Source organism: Neltuma alba, unplaced genomic scaffold, assembly GCF_004799145.2.
Source record: "Neltuma alba isolate B1F8T4 unplaced genomic scaffold, ASM479914v2 tig00004377_pilon, whole genome shotgun sequence".
NCBI lineage: Eukaryota > Viridiplantae > Streptophyta > Magnoliopsida > Fabales > Fabaceae > Neltuma > Neltuma alba.
Genome location: NW_021633681.1, coordinates 351,608 through 371,397, shown reverse-complemented (window position 1 = coordinate 371,397; position 19,790 = coordinate 351,608). Strand labels below are relative to the sequence as shown.

Below are 19,790 nucleotides of genomic sequence, written 5' to 3'. Positions count from 1 at the left end.
TAAAAAATAGTTAAAATATTAAGGTTATCATGAAATTAAATTAATTTTTAATATTATTTTTATCACCCCCAGTCCGCAACCCCATTACTCTGTGCTGCTGGTATTAATTTATATCCGTTCTTACCACCTCTATATCACAATTTCTAATACTCCTCTGGTCCTATTTATAGGACAGAGAAAAAAGATATTTTTTGATCTTATTTATAAGGCACTAAGAGAAATTTTATATAGATATGTAATTTTATCCGTCATTTATTATTATGTTGACTTTGTTTACATGAGGTATGATGTATATTAAATAGGGATAAAGTTGAAATATTATTGAATTTTAAATAAAAATTAATGAAGTTTAAGATTGTTTTTAGTTTGTGCAAAATAGATTGAAAGTGGCTTATAAATAGTATTAGAAGATTACTAATATACTATAATAGGGCATATATCAAAATACATATTTAATGCTCCGACAAATCAGGAAATTAATACCTGTCTATCTGTATTGATATTTTTGAGTGAGGTGACTTTTGTAAGGAAATTAGCAGAGAGGAAATTAATCGATGCATGGCATAATAAATACCTATGCTGATATTATTAACCAAGTTAAGGGATACTCTATCCAAATTTTTGGATTAATCCTGTCCTTTTTATATATGATCTACTGTATTTTGAGGTTGTCTAAGCATTAAATGTATATTTACTAATTGTATCTTTCATCAATTGCATTATCCTTTTTTCCCTACATCCTCTTTTATTTTTTATTTTTAAATTTCTCGCTCTCTCTCGCCTAACTTGTGCTAAACAGGGGTATGTTTGAGAAAAAGAATTCTTTATATATTTATTATTTTTAATTAAAATTAACAGATTTCTTAAACCATGTATTTGATAAAATAAAAAGGATAAGAAGTAAACTTGCCAGAAATAAAACTCTTTCCACTAAATCTGCTATTTAAACTCCCAACCATTTAGATATATTAGGAAAAAAAGAAGAAGCTTATATCGCCTATTTGACCTAAAAAGAAAGTGAGAATTACAATAAAGTCTTAAGGAAGAAAATAATTACATAACAAGTTCTAAAAGTTGTCATTTCTTGTTTTAAAACTTGCTATTATAAACTGTTTAAGTTATTATTGAAATTTTTTAATAATTATTTTATTTTATTGAAATCTTATTGTAATTTCCCCAAAAAGAAAAGATGCTTGTGTCGCTTAAGCTAGCATGAGCTAGTTTTGCATGAATAGTTTCTTTTTCCGAAAAAATAAGCTTAAAGGTTAAATTAAAAAAACAGGTATAAATCATGGGGGAAATGAGGGAGAAACCTCGGCATTCGTACGATAAGAATACACTTTTTTTTTTTAATAATAAAGCAAAAACAAGAACTAAATTTAAAAGTAATATAAATTATTAAAAAGTAATTAATTAATTTTTATTGACCCCAGGTCAATATAATACCATGAAATATAAAATCCGACCGAATTGACAGGCTCAATTGGTGAATTCCAAGTTATTGGTTTGGAAATATGATTAGATTAAAAACTTAATAAAATACTCTAACTATCCCTTTGTTTTATCTTAATTACACAGACTTCTCATATATTTTGAAAATGTACATTCAAGTCCAAACCATGCATAAATAATATTTTGAAAAGATTTTAAAAATATGCTTTTGAATTAAAATTTCTATTGAAACAAAACTGATTTAATAATTTATCCTTATACTACATTCCTAATTTACTTTCGATGGTTTGCAAAATTAGGGGGAAAAAACGGGAGCAGCAAGAACAGCCATAGGGAAGTTAAGTGCAGCAATGGAGAACTGAGGAAGCAAAAAGGATGTATTTTTCCAAATCAAAACTCATATTTGTCCCTCACCCTAGTTCCAAGCTCGTTCTCGTTTTAATTTTCTTTTCTTTCTTTTTTTCCTTTCGTTTTCACGGATACCGTCTTCTTCCCTCATTCTTGTTGGCATCCTATAGAACATGAAAATAGTTTCATAACGGTGAAAATAATTTTTTGAAACTTGCCAAAAGGATTTGCTTGATGAGCCAAACTGTTTTAATTTGGCAAAATAGTTTTAAATAATCATAGTTGTTGGCACTCTCTTTTTATTTTAATTCAGAATGACTCGTGATTCTCCTTGCTCTCTCTATATATATAGTTTAATTTGATGCAAATAATGTGCTATTTCCATAAGTATATACAGCGGTACGGTTGAGGTAGAATGCAAAGAATCTTGGAAATTTAAAAAAAAAATTTAACTGATGTGATAGGGGACAATCGTTATATAATTATGACTTAGTATTACAGTAGTAATTTTGAAGATTATTAAGTCAAGAAGAACTCGTAACAAATTAACCTCCCTTAACTGCTCCAATAATACCTTCTGTTGCTCCTTCATAGTAGGATTTAAGTTTTGTTGTTTTCTTTTGTAATAGGATTTTAGTTTTTTTCCTTTATTTTTATTTTTAAATAATTATTTGCTTAATATTTTGTTATGAGTTTTAGCATTGGCCGTTGAGGTTAAAAGCTTGACTAAAAATTTGATTAATTATTGTAATAAATATATACTTGACTAAATATGTTTATAAATAATAAATGCGAGTACAAAAATATGTTTAATAATTCTAAATTCTAAATTTAAATGTTTTATACAATCTCTCGAACTTGCCATTAAGAAAACAAAATAAATAAGTTTCAATAAATTTGTTGAAAAATTCAAAACATAAAATTTTATAATATAATCAAAATTACTAAATTTTATAACATGTTAGATTGTTGAGGTAAATGGAACTTAACTATATCAGAGGTTGCTGTAAATTATATTTTAATTTTACGGAATGTTTATATATATATATATATATGTATATAGGTTTTAAAAATGTAGGGAAGATATGTGTAATTAAAGCAGGACCGAAGAGTGATTAGAGTATTTCGTTTAGAAAATTTTGATCCGACATAAACTTCTTAATCTAGTGTTAAATGGGTCCAAATTAGCGAATCTCGGTGGGTTAATTAACTAGTTTATCGTGTTGGAAATCAAAAGTTTGCACAATAAGCGGAGAAATTTAGGGGAGGAATGGAAAATCGGGAAAAAGTGGGGACAGCCTTTTTGTAATTTTTCCCAACACAATATGTAATGTTATACCAAAAAAAAAAAGAGAATTAACTTATGTTGGATTGCATCCTCTTATAATTTTAGAGCATAATTTACTTGGCATAAAAATTTGAAGAGTGTGTGTGTGTATGCACACAAGCTACTTCGGTATAGATTAAGATCAGATTAGATCAAAGCATTGAAAAAGAAAATATTAGATTAGATGAGCGCACAAACGTGCACACACCTATATATCAAAATCTGGCTACAAATTTTTGTTTATTTAAATTTGGAGCCCACAGGTGGAATGCATATTAAATATTATACGCGATAGTGAAGATCGACGACTTTCCTTCCTGATGCCCCTTGCCCCACAGGAAGAAAAAATAAAGGGGAAAAATAATAGAAAATTAAAGAAAACTCTCGAAAATATATAGGAATTATTTCTTTTGTTATTTTTAGAAAATTTTCCTCTTAATTTTTTTTCCTCCATCCAAATCAATTTCTCTTTGCTGAATATCATATTGCTCACCAAAAACCTCTTTCTACGATAATTAAAGATAAGAGTCCATGTTTTGACACCACGGATCTCGATCACTGTGCACTCACATTAGGAATTGTTTAGTAATCATTATTCATTGCAATATCGTAATATCAACAATTTCAAATTTAGCATGCCACATAAAAATTAAACAACATTAGTTTTGTACGAACCATGAATTTTCTTCCGTCCCATGGAGGACGCCTTTCTTTTTAACGCGACAATGAAGAGTGACGACCCACTTTTTGGGTCTCCCTTATTGTCTTTTGCTCAAAACATTTAACAATGATCACTTTCCCTTTTGCTCTCTTCACTTATTAAATTCCATTCTAAGATCGACATAGATCCTCTCAAGATTTTCTTTCTTTAATTATTACAATTGTTCAAATATCAACTGTGTAATGAATGGTTTGACAATCATTAACAGAAACATCATTCATTACCGAGAGAAAAAGATGTATGATAAGCTTTCATATCATATACAAATAATTTGTCTTAATTCTTGATGATACACCTATTTAAACTTCCTTTCGCCATAATTTTTACTCCGAAACACTAGTTTCAATCTTAATGAATCGTTGATGTATCTACTGAGTTGAGTACTTAAGTAAACAAGGATATATTGGCGAGGATACAAGTCAGAAATTGGATCTTCATCCACAGACCGTTGCATAGACTTGCTTGTGGATTGATCCGAGCTATTCTCAGCCTGCTAGACTGTTTGACTCTGTTCTATGGCGTTCAAACAAGAATGCTGGGTGATGAGGATCCAGCAATTCTAATGGATTTTCCTGGATGCACAACAAGCTTCTATGAATGCATTTAAGAACCTTATTTCCTGGACATGAATTGCGTAGACGAGGATCCAGCAATTCTAATGGCGATCCTTCTCTCCAGAGTTTCCAGGCCTGCAAATTCAATCATATATAATTATTTTGTCAATATTTTGGTCTCCCTAGCTATCTAACATTTTAGTTTATTCACTTTGATAGTATACTTACATAGGTTTGCAGGTTTTCAGCATAGTTTGATTCATAGAAAGATGTATTCTTCTTGCCACTAATGATCTCCAAGATTAAGGCACCAAAACTATATATATCAGATTTGAAAAAAAATACGAGCATGCATTGGAGCGCCGTAGCCACTACAAAATAGCACATATTAGATGGCAAATAATCTCTCTTGCGTAGTTCATTATAAATTATTATAAAAGGACTAAAATAAAATTGTTGATTCAAGCAATTTACAATGTCCCAACAACTTTATTTGTGCTTGCTAGAGTTCGATCAACTCTGAATATTTTAGCCATACTAAAATTAGAAATATTTGGATTCAAATATTCATCCAACAGTAATTGCTAAATTTTAGATTGCGATGTATAATTTTAAATTGAGAATCTCTATGAAGATAAAGTATTCCCCTTGCAATGCCTTCAATAATCTTGCATCGATTTCTCCAATTCAATTTACCTTTATTTTCAGGTCCTCATAAAGGGTTATATTCACATCTCTACCAAGTTCAAACAAATTACTAAAAAGAATTATTTCGTTTACCTAAATTCAAAAATTAATTCTGCATAACTCACCAAACAAAAAATTATCCAAGCTTTTGTTAGGCACAAATTCATACACAAGTATCTTTTACTTCTTCATCCAAACAAAATCTGAGAAAACCTACAAGATTTCTGTGTTGAAGTTTTGCCATCGTCACTACTTTGCTCTTAAATTCGGGCAAAGCTTTGTTGGAACTGCTTGATAGTCTCTTCACAGCTAACTCTTATCCACCAGGTAAAATGCCCTGCATAGAAGGTAACCAGCTACAAAAATCAATTTATAGACAAAAATAATTTATGTTTCAGAGTGCTTGCGATATCCATCAAGAAAATAGAATTATATACCTTGTACCCCTCGCCATATCCACCTGAAAATAACTTGTCCAAGTTTGTTGTCGGGGGAGAAGTCGTTTGTGGCTGATTTGATGTCATCGAAAATCAAAATGCAGCGACTCTGCACTTGAAATCTCAGCTACGTATAATTAATTTCCCAAGACTTTACAAACATTATATGTTAACTTTGAATGGTCAATTGAAAACTGTTAGGTCATTGCAAATTTCTGATATTATTCATGAATGGAAACATACTAGTTACCGTGTAAAGTGAAAATTGCACGTCTATCTAAACACGAAGGCTAATTCAATGCCCGTTTTAGGAACTGAAACATTCTTGCGTGCTCTCCGTCTAAGGCACAGGATGCAGGGCGAGACTTGCATTATGAATATCGTCGTTTTTGAAGTACTATGGCAAAGAAAACATGTATATTTGACGACTTAGATATTCAGTCTCATATACTTGATATACTTTTCCTGGAAGGAATAATAACTGACCTTTGGAAGGAGGTGGTGGTCGAGGAGGCGCTTCCTGGTAAAAGGGGTACGTTTCGTTCCTTAAGTTTTCCTCCCCCTCCATTTCCATCGCAGCATATATGCAATTTGTCGATACATCTATTGAGACTGTTGTAACAATCAATCTCAGATATAGCCGACGGGCACTGCGCCATATATAGAGGATCAAAACTCAAAAGCACAATAGTCTTCTTTCTTGGCAAATTTCTTCCTTCCGCCTTCAGATGCCTCCTTCACAACCACTCCCAAGGTTTGACCCAAACGCTTCATAAAGCTAGTGGTGTCTGTTGCCTTGGTGTTAATAGTTAAAAATGACCTAGGATCTTCTACCATTTTGTTGAAGAAATTAAATACCAGTCGCCGGAGAAACGTATCCAGCACTCGTCATACCAACCGACAGCTCCTTTATTGTTGGGGCGTTTCTGAAGGATATCTTTGACTCCGCCGGAAACAGATTTTTGACAAGTCTGGACATTGGCATAGCCGAGGCACTAGAAGATGCCATAGAGGGTGTTGTTGTTATTTTTCTACCCCGCGATGGTGTTGTAAAATCCATGACGACTTTGATTGGCGTTGGAGGAAAGGGAAGAACGTACGCCATGAACATTTGTCTGAAATGTGCTGTTCTGTGCGTAAGTAAAATCTGAACAATAGTGATGAAGCTAAGCGAATCATTTTGTGATGATTAATGCCGTTTCATGCGCTGGCGGCGTAATATATATGCATGTACCGTACGCATAAGTCTCTTAAGTCCTTTTGCTTCTCATTTATGCTTATAGTCTTTGTTACTTTGGAACTTTCAACGCGGCAGATTTAGAATTTGTAAACCAGTGACAAGAGATGTGGACTGGACTAAAATCGTACTACTCCTCTCTTTCAATTTGTTGGACAAAATTTTGGAGAACTAACTGCACTTGACCCCCTGACGTGGAATTTCCACCATTAGTTATGGAAGTCGTCTCACGTGGACTGAATTTTCAGCCTTCATTTATCGTATGTCTGACTTTTTGAGCCCCCATACATACGACAATGAAGGCCCTCTTTTTCAAGGCTTCCCTATTATTAATTTACTATTGGATCAAATAAAACGTTTGTATGATAACTTCCTCATAGCTAAATTTCTCCCTTGACGGCAATCGAATTAAACACGATCAATGAGTATGAGATGTACTCTCCTGTAGTCTTATTTATAAGTCATTTTTAATATAGTTTGTCAAAACATATAAGTAGAACTAGAGGAGTATATGATAAACTTTCATCATCATCCATGTCAATGCCGAAATCATCAAATAGGAATAGCATACTGTTAAATAATCAATTAAATTATTTTTTTTCCATACAACACTGAAAATAATAGTCATATAGTAGTATGTTGCTTGTCTCTCCTTCCCTGTAAATACTGGTCTTCTCATCATTAGACGAAATTTTGGTCAGAACACAATTAATAATATTGCTAAAGTGTACGTGAATAACCTTACTCAGTGATTTGGTTACTTAAGTGTACGGTATGGAAAAAATATATGCTAAGAATAATCCTCTCTGGAAATTAGTGGGGGACACATCTAACTACGGACGGTAATCTTATTATTGGCGCTGACGGCCCAGATGTAATGTTTGGAATTGTGGTTACTTCACTGTGAAGATCCTGAGGCATGCATTAAAGTGTGCAGAAGATGTTCACTCTGGAGAGCTTGGAAATAAGGTAACAAGTCTCTTTAAGGAACGCGTAAGTAGGAATAAGTCCTCCATCACTACAATTTATTATACAGTTAGCCTAAATTTTTTTTTTTTGGGTTGCCCGCCCAGTTCACCATTGCTCCGATTACATCTGAATCTGATCTGCATCATGTACCTGGCTGTGGTGGGTGAGTCTCCCAACAGGGATTTCTACATACGCTGAGACTCAAACTCGAGATTTCACTTAAACGGTACCAAGCCGCTTATTACTTAAACCAACCCCCGTTGGTAGTTAGCCTTAAATTTTGTTGCAACTTTTCCTGCTTACAACTCCACATTTTCAATGGTCCACCTTTATTGGGCTCTTCCATCCTTCTTTTAGGTTCAAGACTTCCAGCGTTAGTACAAATTAAACGAGCTGCTTTTTCAGAACACATGGTTTTACTTTTAGAATGATTCAACGCTGGCTAGCTTGCCAAATCTTACGTGTGTCGCAGACAACTTATGGTTGATCAAATTAAAAGTGCATAAATTAACTACCTAGCATTTCGTATTTCGAGCTTAAAAATGGTCACAAAAATTTGCCTCTGTACATGAGTTTTATGTTACGACGTCTACATTATTTCAATGCTCAAAGATGGACACAAAAATTTGCCTCTATATATGAGATTTGCGTTACGATGTCTACATCTCAATTCTTACACAGAAATATATCTAGCTTGAACAATGATATCTTTAACCAGCGTTGTGTTGGATAAAATCTAGAGAGCACCATCTCTTCTTGAGTATTGTTCACCTACACATTAAGTAATGGAAAAAAAAAATCGGGAAGTATAATGATATAATCAAAAATTAATAAATGATTAATGTTTTCATCTATTCTTCTTCGCATCTGCGAAAATGGCCGTGAAGAAATTTTGTTTATTTAAATTTTTAGGCCTTTTTAAACGTGAAAATGTTTTCAAGTCTTCATTAATTGTCATTTATCATTAGACTCTTCTTTCCGCGTCAATGCCGAAAGAAAATAGGAACAACATATTGTTAAATAAATAATTGGATTGTTTTTCCAGACATTACACGGGTTACATAATAATCTAAGAAAAAAGTATTTTACCTAAATGATAGTTGAAAAGGTAGGAAAAAATGAAAAATTTCAGGGTGAGGACATATAGATATAAAAAACTTTTTGCTTAAATAATTTTTTTTTCATTTAGATGAAGAATTCAAAATTTATGTTCAAATGATAAAAAGGTAGAGATAAAAAAATTAAAAAATCTCAAAAAAAAGACAGTTGAATTTCAAAATTTTAAATCAAGAATTACTACAAAAATATATTGTCATTTGCTTTTTGGGTGTATTTATTTTTTATGAGTATAGTAACCAATACTGATTTAAAATTTTGAAATTCAACAGTGTTTTTTTGGGATTTTTCCAAAAATACATACAACTATCTACCTTTATTAGAGTAGTTTTCTGATTACAATACTGTAAGGTGAAAAAACATAAATCCGAAGAATAATATTTGAAAATGAGAGAGGGACATCAAACTGACCGTAATCTTTTGCTTAAAACTTTTGACAATGACAAGTGACAACTTGATCGCTTTCCCTTTTTCTTCTCTTCATTTATTAAAGTCGATTTTAACTAAGATCTACCATGCATATCTACGTACCTCCTCTTATGAATTTTTCTCCATCATTCCAGTTGTTCAAATATCAACTGCGTATAGTGAATGGATTGAGAATCATTAACAGAAACATCATTCATTATTGAGTAAAAGATATGTATGAAAAGCTGTCATGTTATCCTCCCCTCAGAGGGTAAAATTTACAAATACAAGCAACTTATCAGATTTAATTTCTTGATATACTTTGCCTAGTTAAACTTTCTTTCGAAACTAGTTTTGTCTTTGAACACTGGTTTCAAGCTTTCATCAATGTTTGACATATATGCTGCTGAGTTTATGAGCATTTAAGTAATAAACAATGATACTAGCGAGGGTAGAAATCAGTAATCGGATCTTTATCCACAGACCACTGCGCAGACTTGCTGGTAGATTGATCTGAACTATTTTCATAAATGGCTGGATTGTTTGAATCTGATCTATGGCGACCAACAAAGAAGGCTGGCTCCTGAGGATCCGACAATGTGACGGAGTGACTGCTTAGCATCACCATAATAGACTGTATTGTAGGTCTCAGAGCTGGGTTTTCCTGAATACATAACAAACTCATATGGATGCATTTAATAACTTCATTTTTTGAACAAGAATCTCTTAAACTAGGATCCAGCAATTCCAATGGCCTCCCTTCCCTCCACAGCCTCCAGGCCTGCAAAGTGCAATTCCAATCATATATAATTAATGTGTCAACATTTTGACCCTTCTAGCCACCATCTAAGTTTATTTACTTTTGATAAGGGATAATTAATCTCTAACTTCTTATAATTTCAAGTAATTTTGAATCAGGTCCCTATGATGTTTTTTTCTTTTTATCAGGTTCTTATACTTTCACCTGTATTTAATTAGATCCTTGCATTTATTTTTCTTTTTATAAAGTCGTTATAAGTTCACCTTATTTTTAATTAAGTCCCTCAATTTTTTATTCTTTATTTTATAAATTTTAATAGTACTATTCTATAAACATAAAATAGTATATATTATTTAATACTAGTTTATAAACAATAATATTCTAAAAATAATAAATTATTATAATAATTTTATTTTTTTCAGCAAAAAATTAATTGTTCTAAATTTTTTTCCTGAATTAATTAACTATATTACTTATTTTATTATATAATTATTAATTTAATTTAATTATTAATATTTTATATTTCAGCATTAATCCATTTAATTAAGTCTATATTTAATTAATAAATAAAAATTAAAACTACATGGACCTGATTAAAAATTTAGTAAAATTATAAGGACTTAATAAAAAGAAAAATAAATGCAAGGACCTGATTAAAAACAGATGAAAGTATAAGGACTTGATAAAAATAAGTTATAAAGACCTGATTCAAAATTGGTTGAAACTATCAGGACTTGCAAATTAATTAACTCCTTTTGATAGTATTCGTACGTAGCTTTCACTTGACAAAAGATAATATACTCACATAGCTTAGTAGGTCTTCAGCATAGCTTGAAATATAGAAAGATGTATTCTTCTTGCCGCTAATAATCTCCAAAATGAGGACACCAAAACTATATATATCAGATTTGATTGAAATATGACCATGCATTGCATACTCTGGAGCCATGTATCCACTACAAAAAAAGCACACATTACATGATAAATAATTTCTTTTCTCAAGTTTATGATAAAGTATGATGCAAAAAAATTGGCATGAAGAAATTTAACTTACAAGGTGCCGACAACTCTACTTGTGCTTGCTTGCGTTTGATCAACTCCAAAAATTTTAGCCATACCAAAATCAGAGATTTTTGGATTCAAATCCTTATCCAACAATACATTACTAGCTTTGAGATCACGATGTATGATTTTTAGTCGAGAATCTTCATGAAGATAAAGCATCCCTCTTGTAATGCCTTCAATGATCTTGTAACGCGTTGACCAATTCAATTTACCTTGGTTTTCAAGTCCTAGACCCACAATAAGAAGCCAATTCAAATAATAAGATAAAAAATTAGATTCACATCCTCAGCCCAAGTTAGCCAATGCAATTAATAATTATTATTATATAATTTGAAGAGTAAACATATGCATAACTAAATGCAGAGAATAATTTTGCAAAACCTACCGAACAAAAAATTATCCAAACTTCTGTTGGGCAAAAATTCGTATATGAGTATCTTTTCTTCTTCATCCAAGCAAAATCCAAGTAACCTTACGAGATTTCTATGTTGAAGTTTTGCCATCGTAACAACTTCATTCTTAAATTCTCCCACACCTTGTTTTGAACCGCTTGATAGTCTTTTTACGGCTAACTCTTGTCCACTAGGTAGAACACCCTTCATAAGGAATAATCAATCTATTAAAATCCATTTGCACACAAATAGTTATTTATGATTTTAAGAGTAGTGATCCTGATTTTTACGAGTATAATAGATTTGTATACCTTGTAAACCTCACCAAATCCTCCTTGACCAAGTTTATTGTCAGGAGAGAAGTCATTTGTGGCTGTTCTGATGGTATCCAAATCAAATTGCAGGGATTCTACGCTTGAAATGTCAACTACGTAGCCAAAAAAAGAAAAATGTAGGGATGATGATATTAACTATTCATCTAAGGAACTTCCATGTAATAATTAAAGCGAAAATTGCATGTGTATCGAATTAAACATGAGAGCTGATATTTATCATACCACTTTGTTTAGGAACTGAAGCATATTTCCTTGCCCTCCTTTTTAAGCACAAGAAGCAGAGCAATATGAATGTCACCGTTGGAACAGCTATGGCAATAATTATCCCAGCTGAAATCCTTCTTTTTTCTGAATAAAACCAAAAAAAAGAGAAAACTAAGTTACATATATATTCATTATTTTTATTAAAATTATACTATTTTTTCTTTATTTTCAACGTATTCTCTAATTTCTTGAAAAACAATTCCTAAGTTTAAAATTGTTAATTAAACTCGATACCTGTGTTGCATAGTGGTACAAAGCTTGGATCCCACTCGTGACGCTAAATTGTTAGCTCATCCTTTGTAATAAAAAGTTATTTTTAATTAAAACATCATTTATTAATTTAAATTACATATTCTTTACACTTAAACTTTTAAACAGGAGGTCTTCTATTTAGAAGAGTTTTAGTTTTTGAATGAAAATTTTTACGGTAAATTTACAATCTTAACCCTGTAGATTTATCAGAAGAGTTCTAGCTTCGTTTTCAAAGCAATCTTTCAAGCGCAACAAATTTGGGTGAAAAAATTCGTACGATGTTTATTCCTTGAAGCACTAACAACTGACCTTTGGAAGTGGATCCCGGCGAAGGAGCTGGTGGCGGAAGCGCAGGTGGTGGGGCCGGTTCCGGGTAAAAGGGGTACGTTTCATACCTTAAATAGCAACTGGGCGTGAGTGTTACTCCGCCCACTTTTCCATTACAGCAAATAGGCAAATTGCTAATACTATTGCTGAGACACATGAGACAATCGATCTCAGATACATCCGGTGTGCACTGCGCCATAGTATACAGAGTTTGAAAAGCATCATAGTCTACTGTTTTTGTCTTAAATTTCTTGCTTCCGCCTTCCGATGCCTCTTTAGCAATCCCCCTCAAGGTTTCACCCACCAGGTTCATAAATCTGGTCGTGTCTGTTGCATTGTTGACGTTATAATAAACTAACCTGGGGTATTCTTCCGTTTGGGAGAAGAAATACTGGTTGGAGTAACGTAACCAGCACTGATTGCGGTACCAACCAGTGGCTCCAGTATTGTTGGGACATTGCTGAAGGATATATTTGCTTCCGTCAGAAACACATTTTTGACAGGTCTGGACGGTGACATAGCCGAGGCACTGGAACATGCCGTAGGCGGTGGTGTTGGGGTTGTTCTCTTGCCCGGTGACGGTGGTGTTGTAAAATCCATCACTTTGATTGGAGTTGGAGGAAAGGGAAGAAAGTAAGTGATTCACATTTGTCTGAAACGTGCTTTTCTGTGCATAAGTTGTAGGGGAACAAGTGTATTGTCCTTTTATTCTGGCAATCGAAATGATTACAAGACAAAGAAGAAGAAAGAGTTGAGGAGAATTCATGAAACGAATCATATTGCGATGATCAATGCCGTTTCAATTCACACGCTAGCAGTGTAACATGAGTCTGTTAAGTATTAACTCCTTTTACTATTCTCATTTATATTTATCAGTTTTTAGTATTTTGGAATTTTCAACGCGGCAGATTTAGAATTTAGAGAGATGTGGACAGGACTAGCTAGAACCGTAATACTCACTCCCCTCCGGGACCAGTTTCCGTGCTCACAGCTCTGGACCATCCATATCTCATTTCGTCTAGATTTGATTTTTTTTATTTATTCAAAATAATTATTTTAATATATTTATGATCTAAAATAAAGATAATATCTTAACTATCACTTTTTATTAAGAAAAAGGTTTTTAATAAAAACTTAATTAAATATTTTAAATCTGGACCGTTGAAATCAAATATAAACAGTCCAAATCTGATGAGTTTAGGGTGTTCATGAAAGTGATGAGTACTGAAGCTGGTTCCACTCCACTCCATTTCATGTTTATTATATGAAAAATTTGGAGCATTAGTTGTTCTAATTTTCTACATTTTCAACCAACATTAAAAAATATTTTAGATAATTAAAATTTTAAAATTTTTCTAAACACACATGAATTATTTCTTGATTTCCTTGATTATTATTTACCTTTTATGTAATGAAAAACGCTATACAGTACACACTCGATAAATATAAATATACAATAATCAAAGTAATAAATAATTAGTTTATTCTTTTTCTCTTTTCCTTTACATCTGTGAAAAGTACGTGACAAAATTTTATTTATTTAAATTTTAAGCCCCTTTTAAACACGACAACGAAGACCTGATCAACTGAAAGGCTTCGAGTCTTCATAGTCACTTCTTAGACTCTTCCTCTTGCGTGTCCAATAATTCCTCCACCATCCACTTCAAACGACATAATACAGACTGGCAACCCTGGTCAATGCTGAAATCAATGAATATACTGCCCAGTTTTTAATATAAGAGCTAGTTAATTAATTTGAGTAGATTAAGAAAATTAGTTAAGTTGGTTATTTGTAATAAATATGTGTTGTCTTTGTTAAAATATCTTTGTTAATCATTGGCTAGAAATATTATTATTACAACGACTATCTTAAAAAAAATAGATAAATATGAAAGATAAAGTTGATTGATGTCTTATATTAAAAAAAAAGTCAAATAAAGTCTTATATTAAGAACTAGAGGTAATATCGTTTAATTTGGTACCATGAAATTGGAGCCACGTACAGAAATGAGATTGGAACAAGTCATTTCCATGCTTTAATGCTTCGTTTGATAACAAGAAATTGGAGGCTCAGAATTGGAATTGGAAGCGAAAGTGGAACCCATGGGGGGGTGGGATTCATGACCACGAATTTATGAGATTATACGGTTTACGAGGAAGGACCCAGGTTAGGAAGGGACAAAGGAAATGAAACTAACAAAAAAATGCAGTTACGTGATTAATAACACACCTCAATTGTAAATCCTGAAAGTTTAATCACAAATAGTTAAAGTTATAGTCAGTTTAAAATTGTGCACGCTTTGTAAATCATAAAAACTTACTTCTAAAAATTAAGACTTGGTTTTAAGATTTACATAATCATTTACCTATCTTCCCCCAATATTGCATCGTCTGACTAATTCTATACGTGATACAAGAGATCCAATCCTTAATACAAAAGCTCAATAATTAATTTGAAAATATTAAAAAAATAGTTAAACTGGTCATTTATAACAAATACGTGTTAATTTTCCCAAACAATAGTCATTATTAATCTTATACATTAGAATTACTCATTAGTGAGAGGCTCTTAATTAATAGGTACATTTACTAGGCATATTTTTGGAGAAAAATTATAAATTTAGAAGACAAAAAAGATTATGATTTTATATTTAGAACCAGATTCAACCCACAGCTAATTTTTATATTAAAAATCAGATCTAGTACATTATAATAAGTATTATCTTAACTACTTCTCAACACATGAATATGGAGGTATAAAATGTTCATTGTGACTGAGAATTGATGGATGATTCCTTGGGCTCCAATAATCAAAGACAAATGAAATCAGTCACAAAAAGCCAATAATCAATAGTCAGGCTCGACCCACCTCATACGGCGAGGAAACGAAGAGTGAGGCCCCCTTTTGCAAGTCTTCATTTCTCCTTTTTCCCACTTTCCTAATTCCTTCGTAGGCTGACGCAGCTTGCCCGTCAACACCGAAAAAACAATTTTTCCTACTAATTTTATTATTATTTATTTCATTTTATCTGTAATTTGTTGATTTTCATAAAAACAAGAATTCTGTAACTTTTAAATTTGTCTCATACTCGTCTGATACTTAATGTATGGCCTAATTAGAGAGTTAATATTAGTCTTATATATAAGACTTATCTTCTTTAATTCTATATTAAAATAGGAACTGTTATATGATTTGAATAGCATTAACAGAATTTTATGTAATTTCCTTCAAAATTCGTAAGGGGTCGTCACCGAGTTCAAATGATAAAAAGGTAGAGATGAAAGAAAAAAAATATATATACACACAACTATCTACCTTTATTAGAGCAGTCTTCTGATTACGATACTGTAAGGTGAAAAAACATCAATCCGAAGAATAATCTTTGAAAATGAGAGAGGGACATCTAACTGATCGTAATCTTTTGCTTAAAACTTTTAACAATGACAAGTGACAACTTGATCGCTTTTCCTTTTCCTTCATTTGTTAATTTCGATTTTAACTAAGATCTACCATGCATGTCTACGTACATCCTCTTATGAATTTTTCTCTATTATTCCAGTTGTTCAAATATCAACTGCGCATAATGAATGGATTGAGAATCATTAACAGAAACATCATTCGTTATTGAGTAAAAGATATGTATGATAATCTGTCATATTATCCTCCCCTCAGAAGGTAAAATATACAAATGCAAGTAACTTATCTGATTTAGTTTCTTGATACTTTACCTAATCAAAAATTCTTTTGTAACCAGTTTTATTTTTGGACACTGGTTTCAAGCTTTCATCAACGTTCGACATACACATTACTGTGATGAGCATTTAAGTAATAAACAAGGGTACTAGCGAGGGTAGAAACCAGTAATCGGATCTTTATCTACAGACCACTGCGCAGACTTGCTGGTAGATTGATCTGAACTATTTTCATAAATGGCTGGATTGTTTGAATCTGTTCTATGGTGACCAACAAAAAAAGCTGGCTCTCGGGGATCCGACAATGTGACGGAGTGACTGCTCAGCATCACCATAATAGACTGTATTGTAGGTCTCAGAGCTGGGTTTTCCTGAATACATAACAAGCTCATATGGATGCATTTCATAACTTCATTTCTTGAACAAGAATCTCCTAAACTAGGATCCAGCAATTCCTATGGCCTCCCTTCCTTCCACAGCCTCCAGGCCTGCAAATGGCGAGTCCAATCATATATAATTAATGCGTCAAGATTTTGACCCCTCTAGCTCCCATCTAAGTTCGTTTACTTTTGATAATATGCCTACACAGCTTTCACTTGAAAAAAGATAATATTCTCACATAGCTTAGTAGGTCTTCAGCATAGCTTGAAATATAGAAAGATGTATTCTTCTTGCCGCTAATAATCTCCAAAATTAGGACACCAAAGCTATATATATCAGATTTGATTGAAATATGACCATGCATTGCATATTCTGGAGCCATGTATTGGAATGCTTGTATAGAATAATAGGAATGTCGATGAACAAGTATGGAAATATGAATTTATCTATGTTGATATATATGTGTGTGACGTTAGATGTGATAAAGCATCCATATACAAACTGATAATCACAAATAATAGAAAATAGCAGAAAGGAAGAATTCACCAGACTAGGGGTAGAATATTCAGAGGGGACGAAGAGTTACAGGGAAGAGAATCAGAAAATCATTACACCATGCAACTTCTTTATAGGCCAGAAAAATTATTACTTGTACGCTAATACATGCGTAGTTGCAACCTGTGCCATCTAATCGAAAATAGTCAAAGGGGCATGGTCAAATAGACCCATATAGCAAAAGCAGGTTTGTAAATTCAAGTAGCCTAATTTTATGAGATCACGCACATATGATTGATTATATTTTCTAGCAATAATTCTTTGTTTTTTTTTTTTTGGGTATAGCTCAGGGTATTTTCAAGTCACTTTGGACTAGCAAATATACTTTTTAGGATTTAAACTTATGTTCTCTTTCTTATGAGGGTAAGACTACTTACTATCTCAACTAACAGCTTGTTGGTTACTTTCTAGCAATAATTGATGAGGCTCGTTTGTGCTGATACTCATCGACTCACTTCTAAATTTTCATAACATCACACACTATATTCTTGTGTTAGATCTATTATATTGTAAAGCAAGAAGATACCTTACGATTGCTTACCATTGGAAGCGAAGGCTGACTCTGGCACACGAGGGGAAGGAAGCGACGAAATCACTCCATAAAAGGGGTACAATTCATACCTTACGTTGCAACTGAAGGCGCGTGCGATTGCCCCTAACCTCCCAAAACAGCAATTCGGATACTCTCCGATTGTTTTTCTCAAACAGTTATAACAGTCATCTCTAGATATATCCGGTGTGCACTGCCCCATAGTGTACAGAGTTTGAAAAGAACTGTAGTTTTTTTCTTTCGTTGCAAATTTCTTGTCCCCCCTGCCGCCACCATACGCCGCTTCTGGCCGCCGCATTCATGGTATCGATCACCAGTTGCATAAAGCTTTTGGGATCTGTTGCGTTGCCGTTGTTGAAGAGGACGCGAGTGGGATCATCTTGCTCTATGGAGAAGAAATCGGCGTCGGAGTATCGTAACATGCACTTGTCGTACCAACCCACGGCTTGGGTATAATTGAGGCGTTGCCTGATATCTTTGGTTGCCCGGGAAACACATGCTTGACAAGCGGAGACGGTGGTGTCTCCGCCGCAGAGGTAGAGACCGTAGACGGCGTCCTCGTTTTGTCCGACGGTGGTGTTGTAAAAGCCACCAATGCTATTGGCGTTTGAGGAAAGAGTTGAAAGCAGGCGATTGAGATTTGAGTGATATGTGCTGTTTGGGGCATAAGTAGGGCCTGAACAATCCACCTCTGGTTCCTGTGCTTTGATTCTAGCAATGAAAAAGATTAGAAGAGCAAGGAGTAGGAACGCCTTAATAGAATCCATGAAGTGAATATTTAACCTTTTGGTGATGAAATGTGCGGTTTCACAGCATGATGCTCGACCAATTTATACACCCACCTAGAATTTAGAAACAGTTCACTAAAAGCTTGTTTGGCATCACGTAAAATCTTTGAAATTTGTTGGGATAAAAAATTAATATTTAGCATGATTGTGAAGGTAACTTTTTATGCCAAAAAGATTTAAACGTTAAAGAAACTTTTTTTTTCCTTTGAGTTTTGGCTTTGAAATCTTTTTTCCGCTTAGATTTGAATCTTTTGAATATGAACTTTTTAATATATTATTCGAATAATTTTCTATCAAAATAACTTATTTTTGTTAAAATTTATTTAAATATAAATTATATTACCCTAATTAATTTTTATCTCAACTCTTTAATTTGTAAGAGTCATTTTGCTTATATTAATCCGAACTAACCTTTAAAAACATGTGAATAGGACTTCGTGGTGGCTGCGTTGTACAACCTCCCACTCTAATCACTCCCGAATAATTTATGAGTTCAATAAAAAAAAAAAAAAGTCTCAAAAGACATGTGAATGGGACTCGGTGGTGGCCGCGTGACTTGTATACGCTCCAACTCTAACCATTCCCAAATAATTTATGTGTGCCATAAAAAAATAGTTAAAATATTAAGATTATCATGAAATTAAATTAATTTTTAATATTATTTTTATTAACCCCAACCCCATTACTATGTGATGCTGGTATTAATTTATATCCTTTCTTACTACCTCTACATCACAATTTCTAATACACCTTTGATACTATTTATAGGACGGAGAAAGAGAACATTTTTTGGTTATATTTATAAGGCACTGAGAGAAATTTTATATTGATACACAATTTTATCTTTCGTTTCTTATTGCGTTGACTTTGTTTACATGAGGTATAATGTATATTAAATAAGAATAAAGTCAAAAAATTATTGAATTTTAAATGAGAGTTAATGAAGTTTAAGGTTTTTATTGATTTGTATAAAACATATTGAAAGTGACTTATAAATAGGATTAGAAGTGTAGTAATATATTATAATGGGGCATATATCAAAATATATATTTAATGCCCCAACAAGTCAGGAAATTAATGCCTGTCTATCTTTATTGATATTATTGAGTGAGGTGACTTTTGTATGGAAATTAGTAGAGAGGAAATTAGTAGATGCATGGTATAATTAATGC

The 19,790-nt window shown here is 32.7% G+C and overlaps 1 protein-coding gene across 1 annotated transcript; it reads right to left on the bottom strand.

Moving 5' to 3' along the window:
- Positions 1 to 9,646: 9,646 nt before the first annotated feature.
- Positions 9,647 to 13,418, bottom strand: LOC114744535 (cysteine-rich receptor-like protein kinase 10). The gene is made up of 7 exons (XM_028932701.1): positions 12,634 to 13,418; positions 12,031 to 12,156; positions 11,785 to 11,900; positions 11,467 to 11,677; positions 11,071 to 11,308; positions 10,822 to 10,972; positions 9,647 to 10,037 (listed from the first exon to the last, which is right to left on the bottom strand). The coding sequence occupies exons 1-7, from the start codon at positions 13,415 to 13,417 to the stop codon at positions 9,699 to 9,701; spliced, it is 1,965 nt and encodes a 654-aa protein (XP_028788534.1). The 5' UTR covers position 13,418; the 3' UTR covers positions 9,647 to 9,698.
- Positions 13,419 to 19,790: the final 6,372 nt, after the last annotated feature.

What these genes read in the sequence shown, in the direction of transcription:
- LOC114744535 (XM_028932701.1), bottom strand. Translation starts at nt 13,417, where the DNA reads ATGAATTCTCCTCAACTCTTTCTTCTTCTTTGTCTTGTAATCATTTCG. An exon ending in AGTAGAGTTGTCGGCACCTT is followed by an intron (nt 10,973 to 11,070) that starts GTAAGTTAAATT and finishes CTTTTTTTGTAG; the next exon opens with TGGATACATGGCTCCAGAGT. An exon ending in CTGAAGACCTACTAAGCTAT is followed by an intron (nt 10,038 to 10,821) that starts GTGAGTATATTA and finishes TGCACTTTGCAG; the next exon opens with GCCTGGAGGCTGTGGAGGGA.